The 26601-nt window shown below is 26.9% G+C and overlaps 2 protein-coding genes across 2 annotated transcripts; both read left to right on the top strand.

Annotated features, from left to right (window-relative positions):
• Positions 1-25001, top strand: LOC111632436 (R3H domain-containing protein 4-like). The gene is made up of 7 exons (XM_023376857.1): positions 1-255; positions 10746-10891; positions 14691-14809; positions 16798-16930; positions 17033-17118; positions 18757-18898; positions 24276-25001. Exons 1-7 carry the CDS (start codon positions 185-187, stop codon positions 24401-24403), a joined length of 825 nt encoding a protein of 274 aa, XP_023232625.1. The 5' UTR covers positions 1-184; the 3' UTR covers positions 24404-25001.
• Positions 12658-14236, top strand: LOC111632429 (histone-lysine N-methyltransferase SETMAR-like). The gene has a single exon (XM_023376845.1). It carries the CDS (start codon positions 12881-12883, stop codon positions 13928-13930), a length of 1050 nt encoding a protein of 349 aa, XP_023232613.1. The 5' UTR covers positions 12658-12880; the 3' UTR covers positions 13931-14236.
• Positions 25002-26601: the final 1600 nt, after the last annotated feature.

Here is a 26601-nt window from a genome sequence, read left to right as displayed (position 1 = left end):
AATAAATAAATAAAAGTGTAATGTTTTGATCGTAACAACGGTAAGATTGAACCGTAATTCCGGTGACATCCGCCATTCTGGCGTCGAAGGACGACGTTTTTTAGGGGAAAAGAAAATCGCTAAATTAACGTCTAATCGAATTGCAATAATCGTAAAAACTTAATTTTTTCGATTATAAAACACAATGGGAGTTATTCGCGATCTGAATAATATTACAAATCCATTTGACACTTCTATCGAAGATGTTTTGGAGCAGTGAGTATATTGTTTGATCTCCATTTATAATAATAATAATCGCTTTAAAGTGCACGAGATAATTCCGTCATACAACAATAACTAAAAGTAATCGATTACTTATAAAAATAATCGATTACTTATAAAATATAATCGATTACTTATAAAAAATAATCGATTACTTATAAAAATAATCGATTACTTATAAAAAATAATCGATTACTTATAAAAATAATCGATTACTTATAAAAGATAATCGATTACTTACGAGTAATCGAGTAATACTTTAAAAGGTACACAAACTTAAATAAGATTTAAAAAAGAAGGGAGGAAGAATTCCCTTTCAAGAATTTACTAAAGTATCTTTGAACTACATTAAAATATATATTATAAATTTATTCCATTTATTACTACAAAATCAGGTGTTTTTATAGACATTGATATTGGTACAATTACCTAATTTTAAACTATTCTGATCACTCTCTCTGTTAATTTAAATTGCAAGTTGGTATGCTAGTTCGCACGGCTATTTTTAGTAATGATATACACTATCTGACAGTCTATAATGTTTCAATAGAGGTTTGCCTTATATAATGGAGTAATACTATTTTAAAGTAGAATTTGTCTAGAATTTATGTAATTACTTGTGTTAGGATTGAATAATAATATCAATTTAAAGGGTTTTTTGAATGTTCTGTATATTAATATTGTTGACAGTTTATACTTTAGATGTATGGATGTCTACATTTCAATTTTGTGAAGTTAATGAAATTTTAATTAATTAAAATTTTTACAAATTTATTAGGAAATTAGATTATATTTCTGTTATATAATATAAATACTCATGCAATTTACTATGATAAATCAAAATTTTCAAATGCATATGGATTAGGTGAAAATATAAAAGTTATAGAAATATCTTAAATTGATTAGGAAAAATATCTTGAATATTTTTTTTTTTGTATACTTTTTAATTAGTGATTCATTAGTGAAGGTCATATAAAGGACAAATTTTAATTGTTGGAATACTTAATTAGCATTGAGTTATGAATGTGTAATGAAATACAATGGAAGATTTGAGCATTTGATTTTAATTTTGTTTCTGTTTTTGCATTATTTATGTATATTTTAACAATGAATTGATGATTGTAAATTATATAGTACTGTTATTGTCAGTTAGGATAGTAAGAGGGTAGTTATTGTACTGCAACAATTCCTTGATACCAATGTGATCGGTTTTGTTACTTATTTGTTAAAAATAAATATAATAATGCAAATTTTATGATTTCAATGGAAGAAAGTAATCTTAAAGAAACAGAAAAAAAGTAGAAAAATTTAAACTGACATTTCTTGGAAACATGTCAAAAAAGTATGGAGCACAGACTAAAAATAATTACCATAATTTCGTGTGGATAATTTGTAGGTTATCTGTGTTGTCGGATTATCATTTATTAAAAGGCAATTTGAAAGGGGTGCAGATTATTAAAATTAGCAGGTTATATGCCAATTTTTAATTCCAATTGTGAGTTAAAACAAAAGTACATTAACTAATCAAATAAATATTAAAATCATTTACTTATGACTAAATTCTAAAAATAATTGATGATGCATTATTACAAAACTGAAATATTAAAACAAGTGAAACTAGTGATGAAATCCAGTTTTAGCATTTTGAACAAAATTGAACAGAAAATAATTTTAATATCAATAATAAAATTATTTTGTGTTTAATTTTTTCCAAATTTATTTTATTACTACTACTGGACAAAGGAAATTAGTCATAAAATAAAAATGATAAATTGTGTTTATTTTTACACTTATGTACTGTACGTAAGTGAGATGGTTAACAAACACCTGTAATTGAATTATGGGGCCATTGAGAACAGGGGTGAATTTTCCAGTATTTCACAGAGCTTTCATAGAAGCCATTTCCTTATTATGATGAAGTATCATAATATACACACAAGGCATCTTCAAATGTGCATTAGTGAAGACAACATGCAAGCACAGACTTGTGTCTGTACGCCACCAGTAGTGTAACTAGGAGAGGGTAGTCCATCCTGAATAGCATACTGAATTGGTCTACTGCAACAAAAAGAAAACTTTTTTGTTGGGATAGTAGAAGGATAAAAATGCCAGATGCAATTTTATTTTTCCATGAAAACACAGCTTAATGTCAATAATTTTCAACAATGGTAAGGACTATGTTCTCTTGAAAACAGCCTTATTGACCATCATATCTGTTTAAGCTCTTAATTTTGCTTAATTAATAAAAACATTGATAACGGTGTTAGTGTCATAATTTTTTCACAGGATTTTTTCTATGGCTATACATTGTTTTTACTTTCTCTCAAGTACGTTTGATATGTATTTTGTTGTGTTTGTCAAGAGGGTGTCAAAGTAAAGGGCCACCCAGGCAAACCCTAGCTATGCCACCGTATTAAGCTATTGTCTTTGCTAATACACGTTCAGTATTGAAAGTAATTTAATATTTTAAATTTTATACAAATGTTAGGAACGATTAAGCTATTGGAAAATATATTTTAAGTAATTTATTGAAAGTAATTTAATATACTTACGAAGTGATTTTATAAGCACATAAAGAGCGATGTATCACACTATCGTTTATAATTAAGTACAAATAAACATGACAGAACCTACTCAACTACGATATAAAAATATAATGACACCCAAACACTGACTTTTAGGTAATTTTTTCCTATTGTGGGATACTCAAAATGCGCCATCTGTTGTCGGAATGTAGATTTAACTAATCTATAATCGCTTAAAATCATTTAAACTTTTTATTATTTTTCTATAAAAATAAAAAGTAAATTTCTGTAATAAAAATTTTTAAGTTTTCAAACTTTAAAAGAATTAAATTAAAAGTTTTTAAATAATTATTTCTTGTTTGTATTTATTTTGTAATGTTTATTTGAAAGATGAGGCTTAGGTACAGTACAATTAACAGTACATTTTACGGATGCTATTTTAAGCAAAGAATTTTCTAGAATTATAAAGTATATAATATTGTAAATAGTTTTTGATGACGATAAACTTAGGAAAATATATATATATATATATATTTTATTACGAATAAAACGTTAGTCATTTTAAAACTACTGCAAAAATCGGAAATGATTTTGTAAACGGATTACCAATGCATAAAATCATTTCGAAATGACCTAAATTAATAATTTGCGACTTGCGATTATTTATCGATTATTTAATTCTGTTTCCTTGTATCTGAAAATATAAACTGTACATTTTTAAAGATTGTATTACAATCTGATACTTGAATTTTTTTGACAACTTTAAAGAACGGATGAGATTAACCATTTTGAAAATAATCTTAAAAAGAATCGTGTATAATAAAAATGACCTTTCTGGATTTTTTAATTGTGTAATTTGTATTGAATATTTTGAAAAAAATATAATTTAGCAAACGGATTTTCATACAGAACACGTAATTTTTAATTATATAAACAATTTATCATCTTCGAATGATTGATTTTAGGTTCAAAGTAANCACGGATAATCAGGAGTTTACTGTATAGCATATTTGGGTTTAGTTGTTTATGTACAGTATTAACAGAAATGAAACAGGAAAAGCAATATTTTAATGCTTGAGATGGCAATTTCTAAACTGCATACCATTTTGCTTTCAATGGCCATCCCAGAGGCAAGTATACAGTAGGCTGGTTATTTGAAAGTTTTATTTTCACTGTTGCAGTTTTCTGTTGAGTATATAGCCATTATGAGTTCTGTGCCACTGTAGGTTATCACATGAAATTACGGTAATTAAAATAGAACTGTGTTGTTTGAACTTAAATCTGAAGATAAAGCTAAAATTTTTAGAAATATTAATGTCAGAAAAATTTGGATTTTTACAATTTAAAAAAGTATTCTGTATTTTTTCATTTCATTTTTGTAATTTAGAAGAGTTACAGTGTTAAAATATTATATTATATTACTATTGATTCTAATAGAAAATTTGTGTGTAATAATTTTTATTGTATTAACTGTTTTTATATTTTATAAATAAATTTATAAAATTTTATTTTTAATTAATTGTACTTAATGTTACTATTTTACGTTAACACATCATAGCATTTGAATGTTTTGATTTCGAAAATATTTTTAACTTTAAAATAACAGATAGAATAAATATTAAAAAATGCAGTATCATCACATGTTGTCCTTGCACCACTTTGTGTTTCCAAGCACTTATTCACTATGTGATTGTTGTTTCTGTGGTTTGAGAAAGACAAATTATAAGATATTACATTTTTTAGTGTTTTTTTCTACTTGTTATTTTAAAGTAAAATTATTGTTTTTGTTTTTAGTTTTATATTTTATCTNAATAGAAAATTTGTGTGTAATAATTTTTATTGTATTAACTGTTTTTATATTTTATAAATAAATTTATAAAATTTTATTTTTAATTAATTGTACTTAATGTTACTATTTTACGTTAACACATCATAGCATTTGAATGTTTTGATTTCGAAAATATTTTTAACTTTAAAATAACAGATAGAATAAATATTAAAAAATGCAGTATCATCACATGTTGTCCTTGCACCACTTTGTGTTTCCAAGCACTTATTCACTATGTGATTGTTGTTTCTGTGGTTTGAGAAAGACAAATTATAAGATATTACATTTTTTAGTGTTTTTTTCTACTTGTTATTTTAAAGTAAAATTATTGTTTTGGTTTTTAGTTTTATATTTTATCTTTGTTTATTTCTCTTTGGAGAAAGCAGAATTAGATATAATAAAAATATTTGAAGACTTTAATTTGTTATTAAACATAGTACTAATAGACATTAGAGAAATTTCTATACATGATACTATAAAATAATTTAACCAGGGTTTTTTTTTATTTAATTCTGAATTGGAAAATTTTAAAATTATTAATTATTATATAAAAACTGTAGATTTAAAATATGATGATAAAAGTATTCTAAATATAACTACTACAATGCTGTGATTTCTAACTTTAAATTTTCTAAATTTCAGTCATTTAATTAATGCAAGTAGTTTGACTAAACAATATAACACTCACCAAATAAACCATTACCAGTTCATAACCAAACAGAGAAATTCTTTCTACGAACGTTTTCATCTATATGTAATAGACATCCTCAGGTATTGACGATATCGAACTAACTGCTAGTAGAATAGAATGAATAGAAAAACAATCTATTCTACTAGCCGTTAGTTCGATATCGTCAATACCTTAGGATGTCTATTACATATATATGAAAACGTTCATAGAAAGAATTTTTCTGTTTGGTTATGAACTGGTAAAGGTTTATTTTGTGAGTGTTATATAATTAAGTATCCAGTTTTTTGAAATACAGTATATTGACTAAACAAATTTAAAAATTATAAATCATACTGGTAATATTGCAGTTATTATTTCTATTCTGTTATTGTCATTCTATTCAAAGTCTATTCAAATGGTTATACAATTATTTGTTTAAGAAATTTCTAAGAACAAGAAAAAACTGGTTAAATTATCTTGAATGTGTTGTATATGAGGTAGGAGCCAAAAATTTCTAGCTTAACTATGTTTTAGATGTTATAGATATGAAACAATATGTCATTTTTCAATATAGTCACCTTATAATTCAACACAGTTATTACATCTTGGAATTAGCATTTCAATAACCTTGAAAAAATAGTTTGTAGTTTTGTCTGCAAAATGCTTATAAATTACCTCCTGGACCTTATCATCACTTTTTTTGAAGGTCTTTTTTTGTTTTTTGTTTTTTTTTTTTTTTGTTTTTTTTTGAGTTCTGAAAACAGATAATTATTAGGAGCCAGATCCAGGTTTGATAGTCAAGCTCCTCAAATTCACATTCCTTCATAGCAGCTGTGTGCACTGGCACATTGTCCTGCAAGAGGTGAACATGATACAAATTGATGCAACAAGTCTAACTAAAATGAATGTTTTCAAGCATCTTATGCAAATTAGTGAGAAAAGCTGTTTTATTAATCCATGTACAGTTGGTGCTATATGACTATCATTATTTTATTCCTAGCATGTCTAAAATATAGTTAGGCCAGAAACTTTTGGTGCCTACCACATATATTATTATAGGATTGTTTAAAACTTTATTTGTTTATTACTTGTTAGNCAATTTTTATAGGAATCATAACTATAAGAAACGGTTTTATAGGGGGATCTACTGTATTCGTAATGTTAATATGTGGTAATGCATAAATGTATCAAAAATTAACTTTCCCTAATTTTTTAAAAGGGGATAATGCATTCCCCTTTCGAAAACTTACTTTGTTGTTAACGTTGATTTCCTATAATTTTACTTATTATTATAAGTTGTTTTTCTTCTTATTGATTGTCCAGTGAAATTCTGAAGAAGATTCTAGTTTTATTATAATACATTGGTATTCTTTTGTTTGACATTTTTTATATAAAATTCTATATAACCTGTAGTATACATAGTAGTATTTTATATTGTCATAGTACTTTCATTATCTGATAGTAGCTGTTCTAACAAAGAAATAAATAATAGACTGTAACTTTTGTTACCAAGAAATTCGCTGTGAAAATCGAAATATTAATAAATTATGGGCTCAAATCACAGTCAATTTTTCCATAAGTTACATCATTAGTTAATGATTTAGAATTTAACTGTCTTTACATCAGAAAAATTCCACTTTATTCAGGTTATTATGCAATTAGTTCCTAAAAAGTTTTCTGCTTCTGCATTAGATGGAAATATTTATGTAAAAAATTTTTCTGTTCTTAAATTTATTTTTTGCTTAGGCAGTGGGTCCATTTTAAACAAGTTTTACTGTGTGTGTATAAACCAACCAGCCACAACATTATGAACACACATGTTGATGCAACAAACCATTTATCTGTATAAATGGGTCATTACAGTGGTCAAATAGGTAAAGCAGATTTGCTGTCTTCAACAGAGGCCAAATGCCTTGGTGTAAGTGTATCTGAAACCTTGAGGCTTGTGGGTTGTTCGCACTTATCAGTAGTAAGTATCAATCAAAGATGTTCCAAACATGGAAAAACAATGAATTGTTGGAAAGGCATGAGCTGGCCATATCTCATTGATGTTAGAGGTCAGTGTAGACTATCTTGTCTTGTACAAAGCAACAGGAGGACTACTGTGGCTCAAATCTCTCACAGTTTAAATAATGGTGGTGGTACAAATACATCAGAAGATACTGTTCATTGAACAATGCTGAATAAGAGGCTGTAGAGCCATAAACTTTGTTACATGCCTCTGTTAACAGATGTTAACATCAGTGACAGTGCTTACAGTAAACACATTGACATCAAAATTGGATTATTGAAGAATGAAAGATGGTAATCTTATTCAATGAATGAGGATTCAAGTTGCACCTGTGGATAGGAAATTGATTGGAAAAGATTGTAAGTATATAAGACAGTTTGGCATGTTTGAACTACAGTAATTAAATTATCTTTATACAATATTTATCGTCTTAAGTGATGTGAAGAATTTAAAAGAGCTTTATTACTAAAGAATAATAAACTGTTATATTTTAATAATCCAAAAATTGCAGTTATTAAATTAACTTTTAATAATGTAGAATTGTTATATTTCAGAATTTTATATTTGAAAGGATCAAAGTTTGATAATTAGTTTTTTGATTTGAAGTATCCAAAATTAAGTGATCAATGATTTTAATAGTATTTTTGACATTAAAAGCTAAATTACATTAACCATTAATCATTCATATTTTATGGATAATGTGAGAATTAATGATAAACATTTGTGCTTTATCTGAACAAACCTATCATTCTGTATCATTGGATGATGTCCAAAGCAAATCGTTAAAAAACTTTTTTAAATTTTATATACATAAATGTAAATTATTCAGTATAGTATGAATGAAGTTAATACAGTAGATCCCCCTATAAGACGGTAGATACGTTCCGTTCTTTATGAATCAATTTTGTAGGAATCATAGTTTACGGACTACGGCTGTTTGAAAGGTTTTCTTTCATAAAATTAATCGATTCTAGACTAATTCGACTCAACATTTCCAAAATACGTATATTTTTTTGAAAATAATCCGTATAAACTACATTATAAACAAAAAATTGTAGGATTGCTTACCGAGTGTGTACCGTTCGAGTACGCCCGTTGCTAAAGCTTGGTTTCGTCGCGGAACAGCGCATCAAACCGCGGCTGCGATTTCTGATATTATTTTTCTGCGAAAACTTCGTTGACCTTTGGAGACATCCTTAATATAAATAATTTTTATGGCCGTTAAATAAGAAATGTTTCTTTCATAAGAAATGTATAAAATTACAGTACTGGACAGACGATAGGTCGCCTAACTCGCCATAGCGTGACGCTAGACGGCGAAAAATATATATTTAATTATAATAAAGTTACAATAAATTAATTAATATATAATTATATGTACAGTACCTAATTTATATATAATTATATGAACAGACGATACTAAACTCAATTTATCCGCCTAAACGTCCGTAGCGTGGCGCTACGGACGGTGGGAAAGTAGTTCGGCTGCCCGATGACGTTTTACGTATTATAGGAGTTATTTTTACCGTTGTTTACGGATACTGCCACAATTTTTATAGGAATCATAACTATAAGAAACGGTTTTATAGGGGGATCTACTGTATTCGTAATGTTAATATGTGGTAATGCATAAATGTATCAAAAATTAACTTTCCCTAATTTTTTAAAAGGGGATAATGCATTCCCCTTTCGAAAACTTACTTTGTTGTTAACGTTGATTTCCTATAATTTTACTTATTATTATAAGTTGTTTTTCTTCTTATTGATTGTCCAGTGAAATTCTGAAGAAGATTCTAGTTTTATTATAATACATTGGTATTCTTTTGTTTGACATTTTTTATATAAAATTCTATATAACCTGTAGTATACATAGTAGTATTTTATATTGTCATAGTACTTTCATTATCTGATAGTAGCTGTTCTAACAAAGAAATAAATAATAGACTGTAACTTTTGTTACCAAGAAATTCGCTGTGAAAATCGAAATATTAATAAATTATGGGCTCAAATCACAGTCAATTTTTCCATAAGTTACATCATTAGTTAATGATTTAGAATTTAACTGTCTTTACATCAGAAAAATTCCACTTTATTCAGGTTATTATGCAATTAGTTCCTAAAAAGTTTTCTGCTTCTGCATTAGATGGAAATATTTATGTAAAAAATTTTTCTGTTCTTAAATTTATTTTTTGCTTAGGCAGTGGGTCCATTTTAAACAAGTTTTACTGTGTGTGTATAAACCAACCAGCCACAACATTATGAACACACATGTTGATGCAACAAACCATTTATCTGTATAAATGGGTCATTACAGTGGTCAAATAGGTAAAGCAGATTTGCTGTCTTCAACAGAGGCCAAATGCCTTGGTGTAAGTGTATCTGAAACCTTGAGGCTTGTGGGTTGTTCGCACTTATCAGTAGTAAGTATCAATCAAAGATGTTCCAAACATGGAAAAACAATGAATTGTTGGAAAGGCATGAGCTGGCCATATCTCATTGATGTTAGAGGTCAGTGTAGACTATCTTGTCTTGTACAAAGCAACAGGAGGACTACTGTGGCTCAAATCTCTCACAGTTTAAATAATGGTGGTGGTACAAATACATCAGAAGATACTGTTCATTGAACAATGCTGAATAAGAGGCTGTAGAGCCATAAACTTTGTTACATGCCTCTGTTAACAGATGTTAACATCAGTGACAGTGCTTACAGTAAACACATTGACATCAAAATTGGATTATTGAAGAATGAAAGATGGTAATCTTATTCAATGAATGAGGATTCAAGTTGCACCTGTGGATAGTCAGGTACATGTGTGACATGATATCTTGTAACCTAGATGTACTATGGGATGGACACAGGCAGACAGAGAGAATTTGATGGTTTGCGCAATGTTGTCTTAGGAGATGCTTATACAGTTCCTATCATTCCTGTGAATAGAACTCCAACAGCTGTCATCTATCTAAATGTCATTACTGATTGACTATCAGCTCTTCATGGCATTTGTTTTTTGATGATGATGCCTTCTATCAAGAAGACAATTGCATGCCAACACAAAATTGCCAGGGAATAGTTTATAGAACATGGAGAAAGTTTCAGCTATTAGTCTTAAAATTCCCCTGACATGAATTCAATCAATTATTTGTGGATTGAGAAAAGGTTTTGTGATGTATCACTTCAACCACATTATTTTCAGAAACTGAAGGCTCTTCTGATGACATCTTAGTTCAAGTTCTCACTAGACACCTACCAAGATATTATAGAATCCATATCTCACTGGATACAGGCTGTTTTGGCAGCAAGAGATCAACATCTAATTATGTACATGATCATAAGATTTTGGCTGGTCAGTGTTTATATGATTACATAAAATTTTCCAATTTAATATACTATAATAGATTTTAGTTTAGCACAGTTACTATCATTATAATAATAAATTATTGTGATTTCAGGATTCTTGATGATGTAGAAGAAGAACAAGAAGTGATTCGTAGATCAAGAAAAATTCGACAGCGACCACCAGTTCTTCCTCAGTCTACTGGAAGTTCTAAAGTTTTACGACACAAAAGTGGAAAAAAGTATCGCCGTGCTGAAAATGGTAAATTGTTATAAAGAATTTGTTGGAAATGAATTGAGATATATTTATATATTAATATTATCTATGTATGTATATACAGGGTGTCTACATAAACATCTGTCTAGGGCAAGAGAGCTTTTCAACACTGCATGAGAGTTCAAGCATGCATATACTCATGCAATAAAATAAAATAACCAAAGGAATCAATTTAAGATGATTTAGTATAACATACAAATAATCTCTGACTATAAAAAATAAAGTCAACATTGCAGGAAGTGAGACAAAAAAGTGAGCTTTATTTTGTTCTAGAATATGTTCAAAATGCTTTCAGTAACGTATGAAGTGTAGACAGTTAATATTGGCATTAAGGCATGTAGATGTGTCACTTGGTGTCATTGCTTAACAGACCTGTCATATTCGTCTATCCAGTTCACCAACATCACATGGCATTGCTGTGTATGCATTATATACCAATACTTTAAGGCCCCACACAGAAAAAAAATTCTGAAAGGGTCAAATCTGGGATAGTGATGGTTGTGGAACAGTAGTCCTGTTTCCCCACTTTCCCCAGACTTATATCCAGATATGCTGATACATGTTTGTCCAGGAACGAGCTGGCATGCCATCATGCTTGTACCAAACTTTCTGTAGTTGTGCCAATGGCAAGTCATCAAGGCATTTGTCTACTCTTGTGTTTAGGATGATCAGATAACAATCACTATTCAGAAGCTACTCACCCCATATTCCACATCAGACATTTAGGGTAAAACATGCTTGGTGTTATGTATGTCTTATACATTATGAATCATGCTCTGCATTAATTTATTGTAATTGTGGCATTTTTTAAATGAATTAATCTTTTGATTCTGAATAGATATGCAAGTATTGATTATTTTAGTACTCGAACAAACATGCATCACATGCATATGCTTATGCAATGCTGGAAAGATTCTTTTGACCCTGGAGCAATGTTTATATGGACATCTTGTATTTATGTATTCAGTTTATTCTTAAATGAAATAATTTTCTATTATTATTTTTAATTTGTAACAGCTCCATTTAGAATAAATTATTTTATAGTGAATTAAAACAGAGGTAGGGAAACTTTTTTTAATAATGAGTCATGTCCTATTTTAGAGGGCACTCATAAGGCTGCACAATATATTGTAGGTTGCAGAATTGTATACATTTACTATATATTTGCCAATAATATATATGTATTGTATTTAGATAGATCTCTTGAAAAAGAGAACAGAAAACATATTTTCATAACTAATAAGATTAATTTTCTTGTCACGAAACTTACCATTTTATATTTTGTCAGGATGCACTAGAAGCCACAAAAGGCTTCAGGTTTCTCACTCTTAAATTAGAACATTAAAAAATATATTAATATTTATCATATTCACTTAAATTAACATAATGCTAGAAATTATTAATATTTTTAGTTAATTTTATGCATAGTTTTGATAAATTTTTCATTACAAATTTTATTTTATTTTTATATTTTTATTTTGTTTCATGTTAGTTATAAAAAACTTTTCTTAAATTAATTTCTGTGCGTAAAATAAGCTTAAAAGTTATCTTATCATAACAACTTAAAACTTAAGGAAACTGTCTTTCCCAAATTTTTATATGCCTCTACAGAATAATTGTTTTTAATTTGTGCAAATTTTTATTTAGTGTGCATTTTGATTATTTAGTATCAAAACAATTATAAATATACATAATTATTCTTTTATCGGATTAATAACTATAAGATGACATCATTTAAAAACAAGTAAAGAAGCAATTATTGTTATAACTATTATTTTTGTAAATTTTTAAGATACGTGGGTCGTTCAATAAGTCCTTAGAAAATCCAATAGATGGCGCTCGTAGCCTCAAAAATGGCGCGTTTTTTGTAAGCATGATGTCTCACTAGACAGTTGTGAAAATCTCAGTCATATCCATCATATGGTTTAATTTTTATTGTCAATTGAAGCAAGAAACTTTTGTTTATTTAGAAAAATGGAAAAAAGTGAGTTTCGAGCGGTGATTAAACACTTATATTTAAAAGGCTTAACACCAAAAGAGATCAAAGCTGAGTTGGATGAAGTTCATGGCACATCTGCTCCTGTGTTTGCAACTGTTTACAATTGGGTTAATGAGTTCAAACATGGTCGTACATCCACAAAAGATGAACATCGTTCAGGACGTCCAGTGGAAGTGACTACTCCCGAAATGATTGACAAAATCCACGATATGGTTTTGAGTGATCGACGAATCAAAGTGCGTGAAATAGTTGAGGCCACAGGCATATCACAAGGTACAGTGTTTTCAATTTTGCACGAAAAATTGGGTGTGAAAAAAATCTCGGCAAGATGGGTGCCGCGTTTGCTCTCAGTGGAGAATAAACGTAATCGTGTGGTCGACTCTGAGGCAATTTTGGCACTTTTTCGTTGCAATCCTGACGAGTTTCTGCGTCGATACATAACAGTGGACGAAACATGGATACACTATTATACTCCAGAGACCAAAGAACAGTCAAAACAGTGGGTTTTTGAAGGCGAAAGGGCTACAAAGAAGGCGAAGACAGTGAAATCGGCCGGGAAGGTGATGGCCACGGTTTTTTGGGATACACGCGGAATCATCTACACCGATTACTTGGAAAAAGGAAAAACAATAACTGGAGAGTATTATGCATCATTATTGCACTGGTTGAGCGAAGAAATCAAGGAAAAACGTCCTCATTTGAAAAAGAAAAAGATCCTCTTCCATCAAGACAATGCACGGGTGCACACCTGTGCAGTTTCAATGGCCAAAATCACGGAATTAAAGTTTGAATTATTACCACATCCACCGTATTCACCGGATTTGGCCCCCAGTGACTTTTTTTTATTTCCAAATTTAAAAAAATGGCTTGGTGGACAACGATTCACGTCAAACGAGATGGTCATTGCCCAAACAAATGCCTATTTTGAGGACCTTCCGAAATCTTACTTTTTAGATGGCTTAAAAAAGTTGGAGAAACGCTTGGAAAAGTGTATAGAGCTTAAAGGAGATTATGTTGAAAAATAAAAAAAAAATCTACCTAAAATAATTTGTTTTTCTATCTTTTTCTAAGGACTTATTGAACGACCCTCGTATTTTATCTTACAGTAATTATCCTATGCTAATTTGAATATTCCCAAACATCGTTTTTGGTTTTTCCTGTAACATGTATTCCATCTTCTATCTTATATTCCATCATTGTCCAATTAGTGTTTTATTACATTGAGGTTTAGATGAAGTAAGAATTGAGCTTATAAAATTGTGATTTTTTTCATTAAATGTTAATTATCTAAAGTAAAATGAATGCTAAAACATATTCAGTTAGATGAGAGAGGCCCCACAAGTTGTAGATTTAAGTACTGATATGATACTTTAATGCAATTTGTAATCTGTGTAAAAACATTTGAAGCATTCACACATTATCTACAGAGTATATAAAATTCAAATTACTGTACATATAGAAAGATTGTGTGAAATAACTGAGAATATATTTATTAAACACTAAAAATGCATTAAATGCTATTAGATAAATATTTTTTTCAAAATATTCTATTTTTGAATGCAAAAGGTGCCATGAATCTTATCAAATGATTTCTGGAACTCAATTTCTAGTTTTTTTTTTTTTTTTTTTTTTTGTTCTTGTTGACTCTTCTGTTTTTATTATATTTAATTACATAATATGTAACAGGAACCTTATTAAATTTAAATTTTATAAATTTTTTCAAGCATTATTAAATTTTATGACATATAACTAAATATATAATTAAAGTTGTATTTTAATATTTAGCAAGTTTCTTAATGTCTTTGGCTGAGGGAGATGAAACTAAAGAAGTCTCAATTTATGATTTTGTTCCTGAAACTGTTTCTGCTTTCACTCAACTTTTGATGGAACAAGAAAGTATGGAGGTAATTTTGATAATATGAGTGATCTTATATGGTATATGATGATGTGTACAATATAAAAAATTTCAGAAACAAGTTAACGTAAAGTTTTCTATCTGTAGTGAGACTATTATTATTGAGGAAGATATTTAATTTGTAGTTTTAATAAATTACTTTCAAACATGCTATTTTAACTTTAATACAAAAACTATTGGACAATAAATTTTTAAAATAAAATTGTTGGACTACAGTTCTAATTAATTAAAGTTGAAAGTTGGTATTCATTTCATTCTCTTTGCATATACCAATAGAAAATCTATAAACTTTTGTATTGATTTTTGTTTCTTGAAATGCATTTACAAATTAGGTATATTAATAAAAATGATGTATTAAAACAGAAATTAATAAAATTTTTTACTAATATATAAAGTAAAGTCGACAATATAAAGTAAAATTTTCAATAATAATCAATGAAATCATTTTATGGATTTTTTTTACTTATAGAATATATATAGTATCACAAAGTATCTCAAATAGTCGTTTCTTCATAGAATTCTAATTTTGGAAGTTCTTAAAGATGAGATTTGAAAGCTGTAAATTTGTTGAAAAATAAAATAAATGTAGCATTTGCAATATTATTTCTTAATCAAATTACTTTTACTTTTTCCAATTACAAAGTGATTTCTCATTTCATCAAACATGATTAACTACTTTGTTTAATTAGTTAATCATGTTTGATAACAAATATTAAACAAAAAACAAACACTTCAATAGGTCAGAAATGAGTTATTTAAGGATAAATGTTTTCAAAACTGGTTTATTCCAGCATTAAACATAATCATTTAGTTATTGTTTATTGTTCATTGTATACATTCACAGAATTCTGTAGGCACTTTTTCATAATTATTGCTATAAATATAATATTGCTAAATAAAACAATAATTTTAATAAAGTGTATGGTTTATTAAAATTATTGTTTTATTTAGCAATATTATATTAATAAATAATAATAAATATAATATTAATGCATATAAAGAATAATTAATAGCAAAACCAATGAATTTATTAGCATTTGAGGTCATTTTATCTGCAGATAGGCATTACCTGCATGTACAGAAAAGTTTATCTTCAAATTTCAGTTATTGCATTAAATTTTTAAATTTTTATTAAAGTTGTAAGAGGACTAAAGTTTTTTTTTGTATTAATTAACTGATATTGAATAATTTTCTAATTTAGAATAACCTTAAATAAGCAAATTTTAAAATTAAAAATCAAAATATTATTAATCATTGTTTCATGTCATTTCTAAAATCATTATATTTTGACTATTTTTGTTTTTCATATTAAAACTATAATTCTTAAATGATGATAAATTTTTGATGACATTATTTAAATTCAAAATAATTAAGAAAATGTGTATGGCAGTTAAATTATAACTCCATACGTGAATTTAAATTTAGAGTATAAAATTATTGAAATTTATCAAGTAACATATTGAAGAACATCTGTTGGATTTATATCTTTAAATTGGATTATATCTGTTGGATTTATATCTTTAAAAAAGGAATCAAAATTAAACATATTTGCTAAATATGTTAAAAATAAGAATGCTATGAAATTGCTAATCTATAAAATGGCATGTAAATATATGAAAAATATTGTAACCTTTTTTTTGGGGTACTCTTAAGTGGGAAGGCAATTAAATTGTATAAAAACCATTAAAATATTAGAAGTATAAAAGCCAGTTGAAATATTTAATTATTCTGTATAAAAAAGTTGTAGAGAAACATATGGTTTAGAAATTATCATCATATCATTTATTAATTCAAAATATATATGTGAAAAAAAAGAGAGAACAAAATATTATAACTTTAGAATGACTACACATTTGTAATTAATTTTACCATTGTGTACTTTACACATGATTAATGTTATTGCATTTTTTTTAATATAATCTTAAAAATTATGAATTTATTTTTTTTAGAAAAATGTTATTATTATTATTTAAACAGGCTTGGAATAATTTTATAAACCATACAGATGAGGAACAGTGGCAAATATTAAAAGACATTGATCAAGGGGAAAAAGTGGACCTTCAAACTTCATTGAATAAAAATGCAAGTGAAGTTAAAGATTGTCGGACTGGTAAATATAATTACTAATATAGATTTTCATCAGCATGAACATAGTACATTAAAGAAGTAAAATATTGATGATAAGGATTTAATGACTGTGTTGTTTCTTCAGCCCATCCTGCATTTTCTGCAGAGGAATGTTTTCTAAGAATTGATAGTGTTTTGAGAGCAACATTAAAAAGAAAACATGTGCCCTTGGTAATATTACAATTTTATATAAAATCATTTTTTATTAAACATTTATGTATTTATTTGTTTTTTAAAGTAATGTTTTAAAGATTTAAATTATCTTTTATAATAATTAAGCATGTTTTAATGTATTAGTGTCTTAGAAATGCCCACCATTTGTCAATTAGACAAAACCACTGAACACTGGTAGTTGGTTGTGGATTTATGCTTTGTCAATAGGCTGGCCATGTTACATTTTCCAAGTTTTCTTCATATGTCTAACACCTAAATATGGGCTAGTTTCCCCATAGAAAGTTCTCCCAGGAGGTATCCCTCCTTTGGCAGATCACCTATGTGTTATGTCATTTTCTATTAATCCAAGTTTTTGAAATGGATAAAGTTCAATATCCAAAAGTATATAACTTATATTGTTTTGTAAAAATATTCTTAATCCAAAAATAAAATGTAATTGGGCAAAAGAAATATTTATGATATGAAATAAAGCTGAATATGGCTTTGGATGAAACTCTTAAGATTCAAAACTGACTAAAATATTCGTACCACAAATTGTAAAAAAGTTACATAGAACAAATTATACAACAGCATATGGAAGAGCGAGACAGTTTCCTATGTACCTCTTTGTGTTTCTAAGGACTGCTTTTGATAAAATACAGTTTTTCTCCTTGAATATACCCGCTCTGAGACAGAGAGTTTAGAAATCTTGTGGAACATTAGAGAAACTATATGATTAGCTAGAATAAACAGTAACTTAAGACCAGTGTTTTGGTTCAAGTGTTTGAAAGTAAAGTGGCAATCATAAAATTGATTATATAGTTTTATACAGAAAAATAAGCCCAAAATTGTACACAATCAATTCCATTACAAAGAAATCCTGATGGGCAACTCACTGGACAGTTTTTTGCCATGCATTCTGGGAGTTCAGGACATAATTGTAAGTTAATCAAATGATAATGCTGGATCAATCTGACCATAGTTTAGCTAATTAAATATATACTAAATTTAATAATAGGAATTAAATTAATTTAGCATATTCTGGAAGAAAAGATCAGTCTGGAGCAGGATATGAGCCTGCATTTGTGTTTTCAATTTATATTGTTTTTTTACAAAAAAAATTAAATTAGTTTTATTTATGACATTTTATAAGTGAAATAATTTAAATGCTAGATTATCACAAGCTATATTTTGGCTAATCAGTAATTAATGTTATCAAGTAATTAGACCTAATTAGTAATTTGAATTAATAATTATTAGCCCATGGGTGATTTGGCATTTTAATTACTTGATTTATAATGTGTTTGGATGCTTATCTATTGTAATAAAAAATGGTTCAGAATCTCTCTTTTAAACTTATTTTTGGACTATCATTGTAATTTCTAATAAATTATTTCTTTATCTAGTGAATACTGATTGATAATTGATTAATTTTTAATAGATAAGTTCTAATTCTATATTACATTTTTTATTAATATAGTTTGTTTAAATTAGCATTTTTAATAATTAATGGATCTGAAGTAAAATAAAATTAGTCTTAAATTTTGTTAAATGAACAATGAAATGTCACTTAAATCTACAGAATTTTATATTAAAAGTATCAATAGTACTGTCTTTATTACTGGAATTATAAAAATTAACAAATTATTATTACAGGGAACACTTGCCCAGCTGGAGGATGAGATATCAAAATTCTTCCAAAATCAACCTCTTGCCGTTTACAAATCTCAACTGCAAAGTAGTTATGAACGCCTTATGCTTCATGCTTTATGTCAATATATGAATCTTTACTCCAAAAGTAAATGTTTTGATTATTTTATTACATAAAGTATAGTTTTAAATATTAGTTGTGTTATATTAATTATATACATGCAATTGTAAAGTTTTTTTTTTAGTTGCATTTTAAGTGTGATGCTAATAATGTTTTTCAATGATTATTTGTATTAAAATCATATCTATTTATCAACAAGAGAAACCTTTTGATAGTATATATGAAGAGCTGTTATGCAAAATAAGTTAAACTCACTTTTTAAAATTTCAGAAAACATGATAACTGTTTGAAAGTGAAATAATAGAAGTTTTAATTTTTCACTGTCATAAAATAAAACAATTAAGCTAATGAAAAGATGTTAATACAGTCAACCCTCTATAACACAGTAGATACATTCTGGTTTTTATGAATCCATTTTCTATGAGTCCAGCCAATCACAGCCCGGCGCGTATGCAGTTTACGGACTACAGCTGTTTGAAAGATTTCTTCCATAAAATGAATCGATTCTAGACTAATTCGACTCAACATTTCCAAAATACGTATAATTTTTTGGGAATAATCCATATAAACTATGCTANTAAGCATGCCCAGAAAATTCTCCCCTGCTCAGATTGCAATCCTGCTCACGTAGTTATCTCAAAACAATTGAATCGTCAATGTGTAATTGTTGTGGCCAGGTAGCAAATGTCATCATAAATCTATAGTCATGTGATGGTTGTCATCAGAAGCATAGTTTCTTTCATTCGTGTGTTGTTTTTGAGGTGATCATCTTCGAAAATTTTGCAAATTTTAACATATGATAAATACATCTTTATTTTAAATTGTTAGTTTTAATCATTATGTGTACAAACTGCATATATTTAGCTTCCCATTTCTTCTTTTTGTTTTATTTATAATATGCTGTTAGGCCATCAAAAAAGCACCAGAATCCAATATGGCAATGAAGGGTAATGATGCTCATGTAAGCTAAGTTCAACAACCAGTGTTTTTAAGTGATATTTCATCTATTTGTATTCAAACACTACTAAATGGTGAAAATTAAGTAAATAAACATAATAAAAAATTTTTTGTATAAATGCAGTTTTTATTACACTTTAATGAAAGCATAATATTACTGGAAAGGAAAGATAGTTTGTTTCCTTTTTTCCTTTATATGGTAATCATTTTGGTCGTAATGTCTGCACGGTCACATTGTTTGGTCCAAGGCATGGAAACTGTCATTTTATTAGACATAAGACTGGAGCAGCAGTGCAATACTATGACAGAGGAGAAAACTGACATTCTCATTAGCTGACAAGATTTAACTTTTTTACAGTAAATACCATTGAAGATATAAATTTTTTCCTCCAANTTTCTTCCATAAAATTAATCGATTCTAGACTAATTTGACTCAACATTTCCAAAATACGTATAATTTTTTGGGAATAATCCATATAAACTATGCTATAAACAAAAAATTGTAGGATTACTTACCGAGTGTGCACCGTTCGACCACGCCATTGCTTAGGCTTGTTTTCATTGTGGAGCTTGTCATCGAATGGCACTCGCGTACTTCCTGATAAATTATTTTTTTGCGAAAAATTCACTGAACTTTGGAGACATCATTAATATAAATATAATTTTTATGGATGTTAAATAATAAATGGTTTATAGTAGGTCCGCTGCTTGTTTAAACTCAACAGTTTGTGCAATATCCGCTATTGGTCTAGATTTGACCAATCCTGTCGTGACACAAGTCAGCAATGACGTTTTACCGAATTATAGGAGTTTTTTTTAGCATGTTTGTACGAATACTGTTGCAATTTTTTCACCGTGATATAGGAATCCGAACTATAGGAACCCGTGTTATAGGGGGTCGACTGTACTTAAGTTGTTGTACTTCAGACTCCTATAACTATAGTGCTATTGCTAATTTATTTTTGGCTATAACTTGTTTAGAATTAAAACCTGAATATAACACATTTTGCACTAAAATAGGAATGACTTACAAAACTAAATATTAGATAAGTAAATAAACATAATAAAAAATTTTTTGTATAAATGCAGTTTTTATTACACTTTAATGAAAGCATAATATTACTGGAAAGGAAAGATAGTTTGTTTCCTTTTTTCCTTTATATGGTAATCATTTTGGTCGTAATGTCTGCACGGTCACATTGTTTGGTCCAAGGCATGGAAACTGTCATTTTATTAGACATAAGACTGGAGCAGCAGTGCAATACTATGACAGAGGAGAAAACTGACATTCTCATTAGCTGACAAGATTTAACTTTTTTACAGTAAATACCATTGAAGATATAAATTTTTTCCTCCAAAATGATGCATATTATAATCTTGATTTACATAAAGATATATTGTGTTTTACTCCAATAGTTTAAATTTAATTTTTCTAAGATTGATATATGTTTTGGCTTAAAATGTCAAAAGTGGATTTATTTGCTTTGCATAATAACTTTTCATGTGTAAATTTTACTAATTTTGTGCAACATGAAGGAATATTTTGATTTAATTAACAATGTTTATTTATAGTCATTTATGTGGAAAAAACTATTATTAATTAATAATGTAAAATTAACTATAGTTGACAATTTGTCAATTTGGCTGCAACTGTATACACCTGTTCTACTAAATAAATTTTACAGTTGCATTGTAAAATCTTTCATTAACCAATCTATTTAGTGATAGTTTTATTTTATTTAACAAACACATTTTGATAACATATTCTTCCAGCTGTTAGAATAATAATGTTTATCTATTTCTATAGGTTTATATCAATTTTTTATCTTTTAATTATTTTATTTTTTATATTCAACATTTTTACTTTTTATCATATTTAGCTATAATGAGAATACATTTGTTTTTTAAATTTTAATCAATCAGGTTTTCTTCAATAAAAAATTTATCAAATTTTGTAGAAATTTTTAATTTTAATGAATAATGAAATATAATAATAATTATGTACTGTATTTCCTTGATTCTAAGATGCACTTGTCCATCTTATATTCACTGTCCAAAACAACAATCAATAATCATCATAAGTAGATCACATGGTATATTATGTGACAATAATAAATATTTTTGCTGTACTCAATTCAAATGAGCTTTGTGACAAATGAGTGCTTAAATTAAACTTTTTTTTTAATGATTAAAGTGCTTTTGAGATGACATTATAATGTAGCATTAAAATGAATACAGTAGACNGTAGTTACAACTTATTGTATATTTAGAAGGACATGGAAATAGTCATGCCAAATACTACCTATTTCATGGCATTTGTACTGATTTTCTAACTTGTTACTAAATAAAATTAATTATTTAAAAATTTAATAAATACTTCTTAAGAAAAAACTAATTTAACTTCAAACTCATGATGTGCTTTAATTTAAAATCAAGGAAACGTGGTATATTTATTTTTAACGCAACATACTAAAGAAATACATTATGTCAATATTTTATAAGATTTTTATTGAAACCACAATTATATAGAGCATGAGTTGTAAACCTGTGGTATATGCCCTCAAAGTATGAAAAAGTTAAATGGTATACCATGCAATGAAGCATTTTTAGTTTTTCTTTAAACATATTTTATAGATTAATAAAAAACTAAAAAGTCTAATTTTATGATTTTATAATAAAATAAACAGCATTAATTTAAACAAAAGTGTTGTTTATAAATATTTGTTTGTACATTCAATAAAACACTCATACATTTGATATGTAATAACAAAATTTAATGAAAAATAATTTAAAATATGTAAAGTTAATTGGAATAACTATATTGATTCTCAAAGATTTAATATTTCTTGATAAAAATGACAAACTTTTGCATTACTGTTTTACAGATTATAAGTATAAATTACTAGAAAAAAATATGATTGACATTAAAAATGAAATAAGGAAGAAGTATATATTTTGTAGTAATTACTTAAACAGATAGTTCACCAGTCAGTAGCCAGCATCAGTCATATAAGATTAATTGATATCAGATGTATAGTAGCTATTATAATTGATCAAATTATTCTATCATTCTACCATCTGATGTTATGTTAAAACTTCAGTTAAATTACAAAAACAAGGAGAGATAAATATTTATAAACACCTTAATTTTAAACTAAATATTTTTTTATATAATAAAAAGTACATCATTATCAGATATTCTAATTTTGAATGATGAATAATAGAATTTGTAATGCTCCGTTTTTATTAAAATGAATATAACACACAATAACTTTAAAAGACAGAATATTTGATCATATACTATAAATGATGTGCAATTGCATCTTTTTTTAACGTGAATTCCACATATAAGTAATGGTTAGATGTTTCAAAATAAAAATAAATATGATAAATTGATAAAATCACACCAGTTCTTTTCAAATTATAATGATTTGTATTTTTTATTTTTAATATTTTTTCTTTTAGTTATGGTTGTTTTTAATGTAAACTTCAAATATCTTCCTAAATATCACTTATGGTAGCTGTTATTACATTCTATGAATATATGTCTCTCTAATCCGAATGACCATTAAGTCCGGTAGACTGTCATTACAGCTTTCAGGTTAGACACTTATTGTTTTCACATATGCATTTCGGGCTTATTTAAATGCTAAGCTCCTCTTCAGTGCAATATTAAAATTGTCACACTTATATGGTAAATATGGTTCTGTTTTCTAAAACCATAGAATGTATTTGTCATACACAGTGTTGTATTAGTGAATGAATGGAAATATATTGTGAAACTATTTACTCCAATGGTGTGTTGTAGAAAATACACATTCTTTAAAAAATGTACTTATGTGAGATTTTATGAGCATCTGTTGAAAAGTATAAAATTACCTTATGACTGTTTTAAAAGTGTATTTTTTGGTGTTTTTAATGGCCGTATTGAAGAATCTTTCCAATGTTACCCGATATACGCTGTGGTTTTAGACATTCATAGAATTCAGATATCTTATGTATTTCTAATGATAAAACCCTATTTTATTTACTGTTATTTGGTAGAATGATTAATTTATTCTATAGAATGCTATTTTTTTCTTATAGAATTGTATTTGTGCTTTTTACGCAGTTGAACATTTCCATTTATTTTAACTTTATATGAAATCTTTTTAAATAAAAAATTTTCTTCAAATTAAATGGGAGATTTTTTTTATATTAAGTTTTTTATAATAAATTTTATTTAGTTATTGTGTTTAAGAATTAATTTTTTATTTTAAGATTAGAATATTCATGAAAAGAAAATAATTTAATTCTGCTAGCCATAATTTTTTTTGTTTATCTTATAAATTATCTTTAAAAAGTTTTTTTATTCATAATATTTTAAATTAATTTATTACAGCAGAAAGAAATATGTCTTGAAAATAATCAAGTAAAAATTACATAAAATTGATCATTTATTTTTCAGGTTATAATGAAGGTGCTGTTCGATGGACCAAAGTACAAAATAGTCATTGTTATTTCCATCCACCGGCAGTTATGCTGTCAACTTATCTAGAGAGAAAAATTTCAAGACACGTCTCACATGGTGTATGACATATCAGGAACCAAAAGATTGTTTTTTCTCTGTACTTTAAATTGGACTTTGATTTTCAAGGATCATCCATTTGGTTTAGTATTTTTTTTGTTTTACTCTAGATTTTAATATTCCTTCATTTATTGTATATTGTGTAAATTTTGTAGATATTAGTTAATTAAAGTACAAATTATGTGATAGTATATAATTTTAAAATCTAAATTGTTGTTTTGTTTTAAATTTTAAGTTTCTAAACAGTCAATTATGTAGATGTACTCTGTCTTACTGTGAAAGAATAATACTGGTATTTTAATTTAAATGTAATCATCACTGTAAAATTAACGTAAAAATATATGACGCACAATGTGGAGTATGTAATATTTATAGTGTATAAATTTGTGATTTAAGTTATTGTATACATTTTGTATCAATATTTCAAACTTTTAACATTGTCAAGTAAACCTCAGAGTTAATAATTGACATTGAAATTTTTATTGTACTGAATTGATTTTGCAATATTCTAGAAAAATTATAAACATTATTGTCAAATGGATAGTTATGCTAACCTATTTTCCAATCATTGCTAAAAAAAAAAAAAAAAAAAATAAGTGTTGCAATAAATTTGTTTGAATGCATTTACAAATATAAAGTTTGCTTTTTTTTTTAAGTTATGTAATTGTTTTAATATAAATATTTTTGATGAAATTGATTTAAAAAATAGACAATTCTTTTAAAATTGTTCATCAACATAAATTCATAATCAACATAATATCAAAATTGTTCTGGCATAAATATGCATTATCTAACAAGGGATTGTTAGATAATGCATATTTTCATATTTATGTCAGATATATTGAAGTTACAGAACATATAAAAAATAACTACATATTTATTAATTATAATGAACAAAATAAATAAATTTATCTTTCATAATTTTAAAAGCAGAAGTTGAAATCAGAGACAATACATATGTTTTAATACTAATAAAGTATATAGAATATGCTCATATTTATTAATTAAAATAAAGAATAAATTTTAAAAACTGGAAATTTAAAAGACAAAATCTGACTTTTGACATTATGCAGTTTTTCATAATAAATCTGAATAGAATACATTTTGATCCATTACAATAAGAACAAAGAAATGTTAATTCTATACTAAGGGTAATTAAATTATTTTGATAAGCAATAGATTAATCAAATGAAAATGGAGAGTTTTTTTTATATTAAATTAATTTTTCAGTTAAGATTACACACATACACATGCACATATTAAAACATCAATTGATGTATTTTAAGAATGGCTAACACTGGTTTGAAAAAGAAAAAAAAACTGCATATGATTGTTAGTTCTTTCATTGAAAGCAACAAAATCAGGATAATGTCATTCCCTGTATATCATATGTCTTATTACTAGCTATTTTTCAATATTTGAATAGTCCTAACAGTCAGGTCAGTAAGGGATAAGAAAAATTTTAATATGAGTATCATTACTGTGCTGTTATTTTCATAATTATTTAGGTTAAGTAGTTTGAGCCAATTGTATTCAGATTCCTTCAATAAATAGTTAGCAAATAAACTTTTTTATTTTATTTTATTTATTTATTTATGGCTGAGATATCATAATGCAAACAATAAATAATCAGTGAAATTAAAAAGTAATGGCATTATTGTTGTGAGCTTTATTTATTCGTTATTTTTTAAAGTACTTAAAAATAATTTTTAAGTACAATATAGTATAAAATATGTAGTATAACAGTTATTTTCAGTAAAATATTCAATGTTATTTGTTTCCTTTATTAATTCTTTGATAAAGAAATATTAGAATTAGTTAGTTTTTTACTGAAAATAGTGCTAATAGCACTCTAACGCACTGTTAGAGTGGCTAAAAATTCAGCCACTCTAATGCACTGTTAGAGTGGCTGAATTTTTTAAATCTTTCAGCTATTAATGATCAGGTAAAAATCTATTGGCACTTAATTTGGAAAATAGGATATAGGATAAATTCTTGTTTAACTTGGCTGTTAAGCCAAGAACTTACAGTATTTCTCTAACAGTATTAAAATAGTGCTTTGCTGTTGTCTTATGTCACATTATATAGTTTCAGTTGCTATGCTATACAATTGATATCATAAAGTAAACAATATTTTATGTCTAATATTTTAATTTTTATAAAATATTGAACTTAAAACAGAACAATCTCTCAAACAGTATAAATT

This window comes from Centruroides sculpturatus, unplaced genomic scaffold, assembly GCF_000671375.1.
Source record: "Centruroides sculpturatus isolate CEXI.00-Female unplaced genomic scaffold, Cexi_2.0 scaffold125, whole genome shotgun sequence".
Lineage (NCBI taxonomy): Eukaryota > Metazoa > Arthropoda > Arachnida > Scorpiones > Buthidae > Centruroides > Centruroides sculpturatus.
Note: the sequence above shows the minus strand (reverse complement) of the source record. Positions and strands in the feature narration are given on the sequence as shown.

Coding starts and splice junctions, on each gene's coding strand:
- LOC111632436 (XM_023376857.1), top strand. CDS start 185: ATGGGAGTTATTCGCGATCTGAATAATATTACAAATCCATTTGACACT. Junction 256..10,745: donor ATCGAAGATGTTTTGGAGCA/GTGAGTATATTG, acceptor TTGTGATTTCAG/GATTCTTGATGATGTAGAAG. Junction 18,899..24,275: donor TATGAATCTTTACTCCAAAA/GTAAATGTTTTG, acceptor TTTATTTTTCAG/GTTATAATGAAGGTGCTGTT.
- LOC111632429 (XM_023376845.1), top strand. CDS start 12,881: ATGGAAAAAAGTGAGTTTCGAGCGGTGATTAAACACTTATATTTAAAA.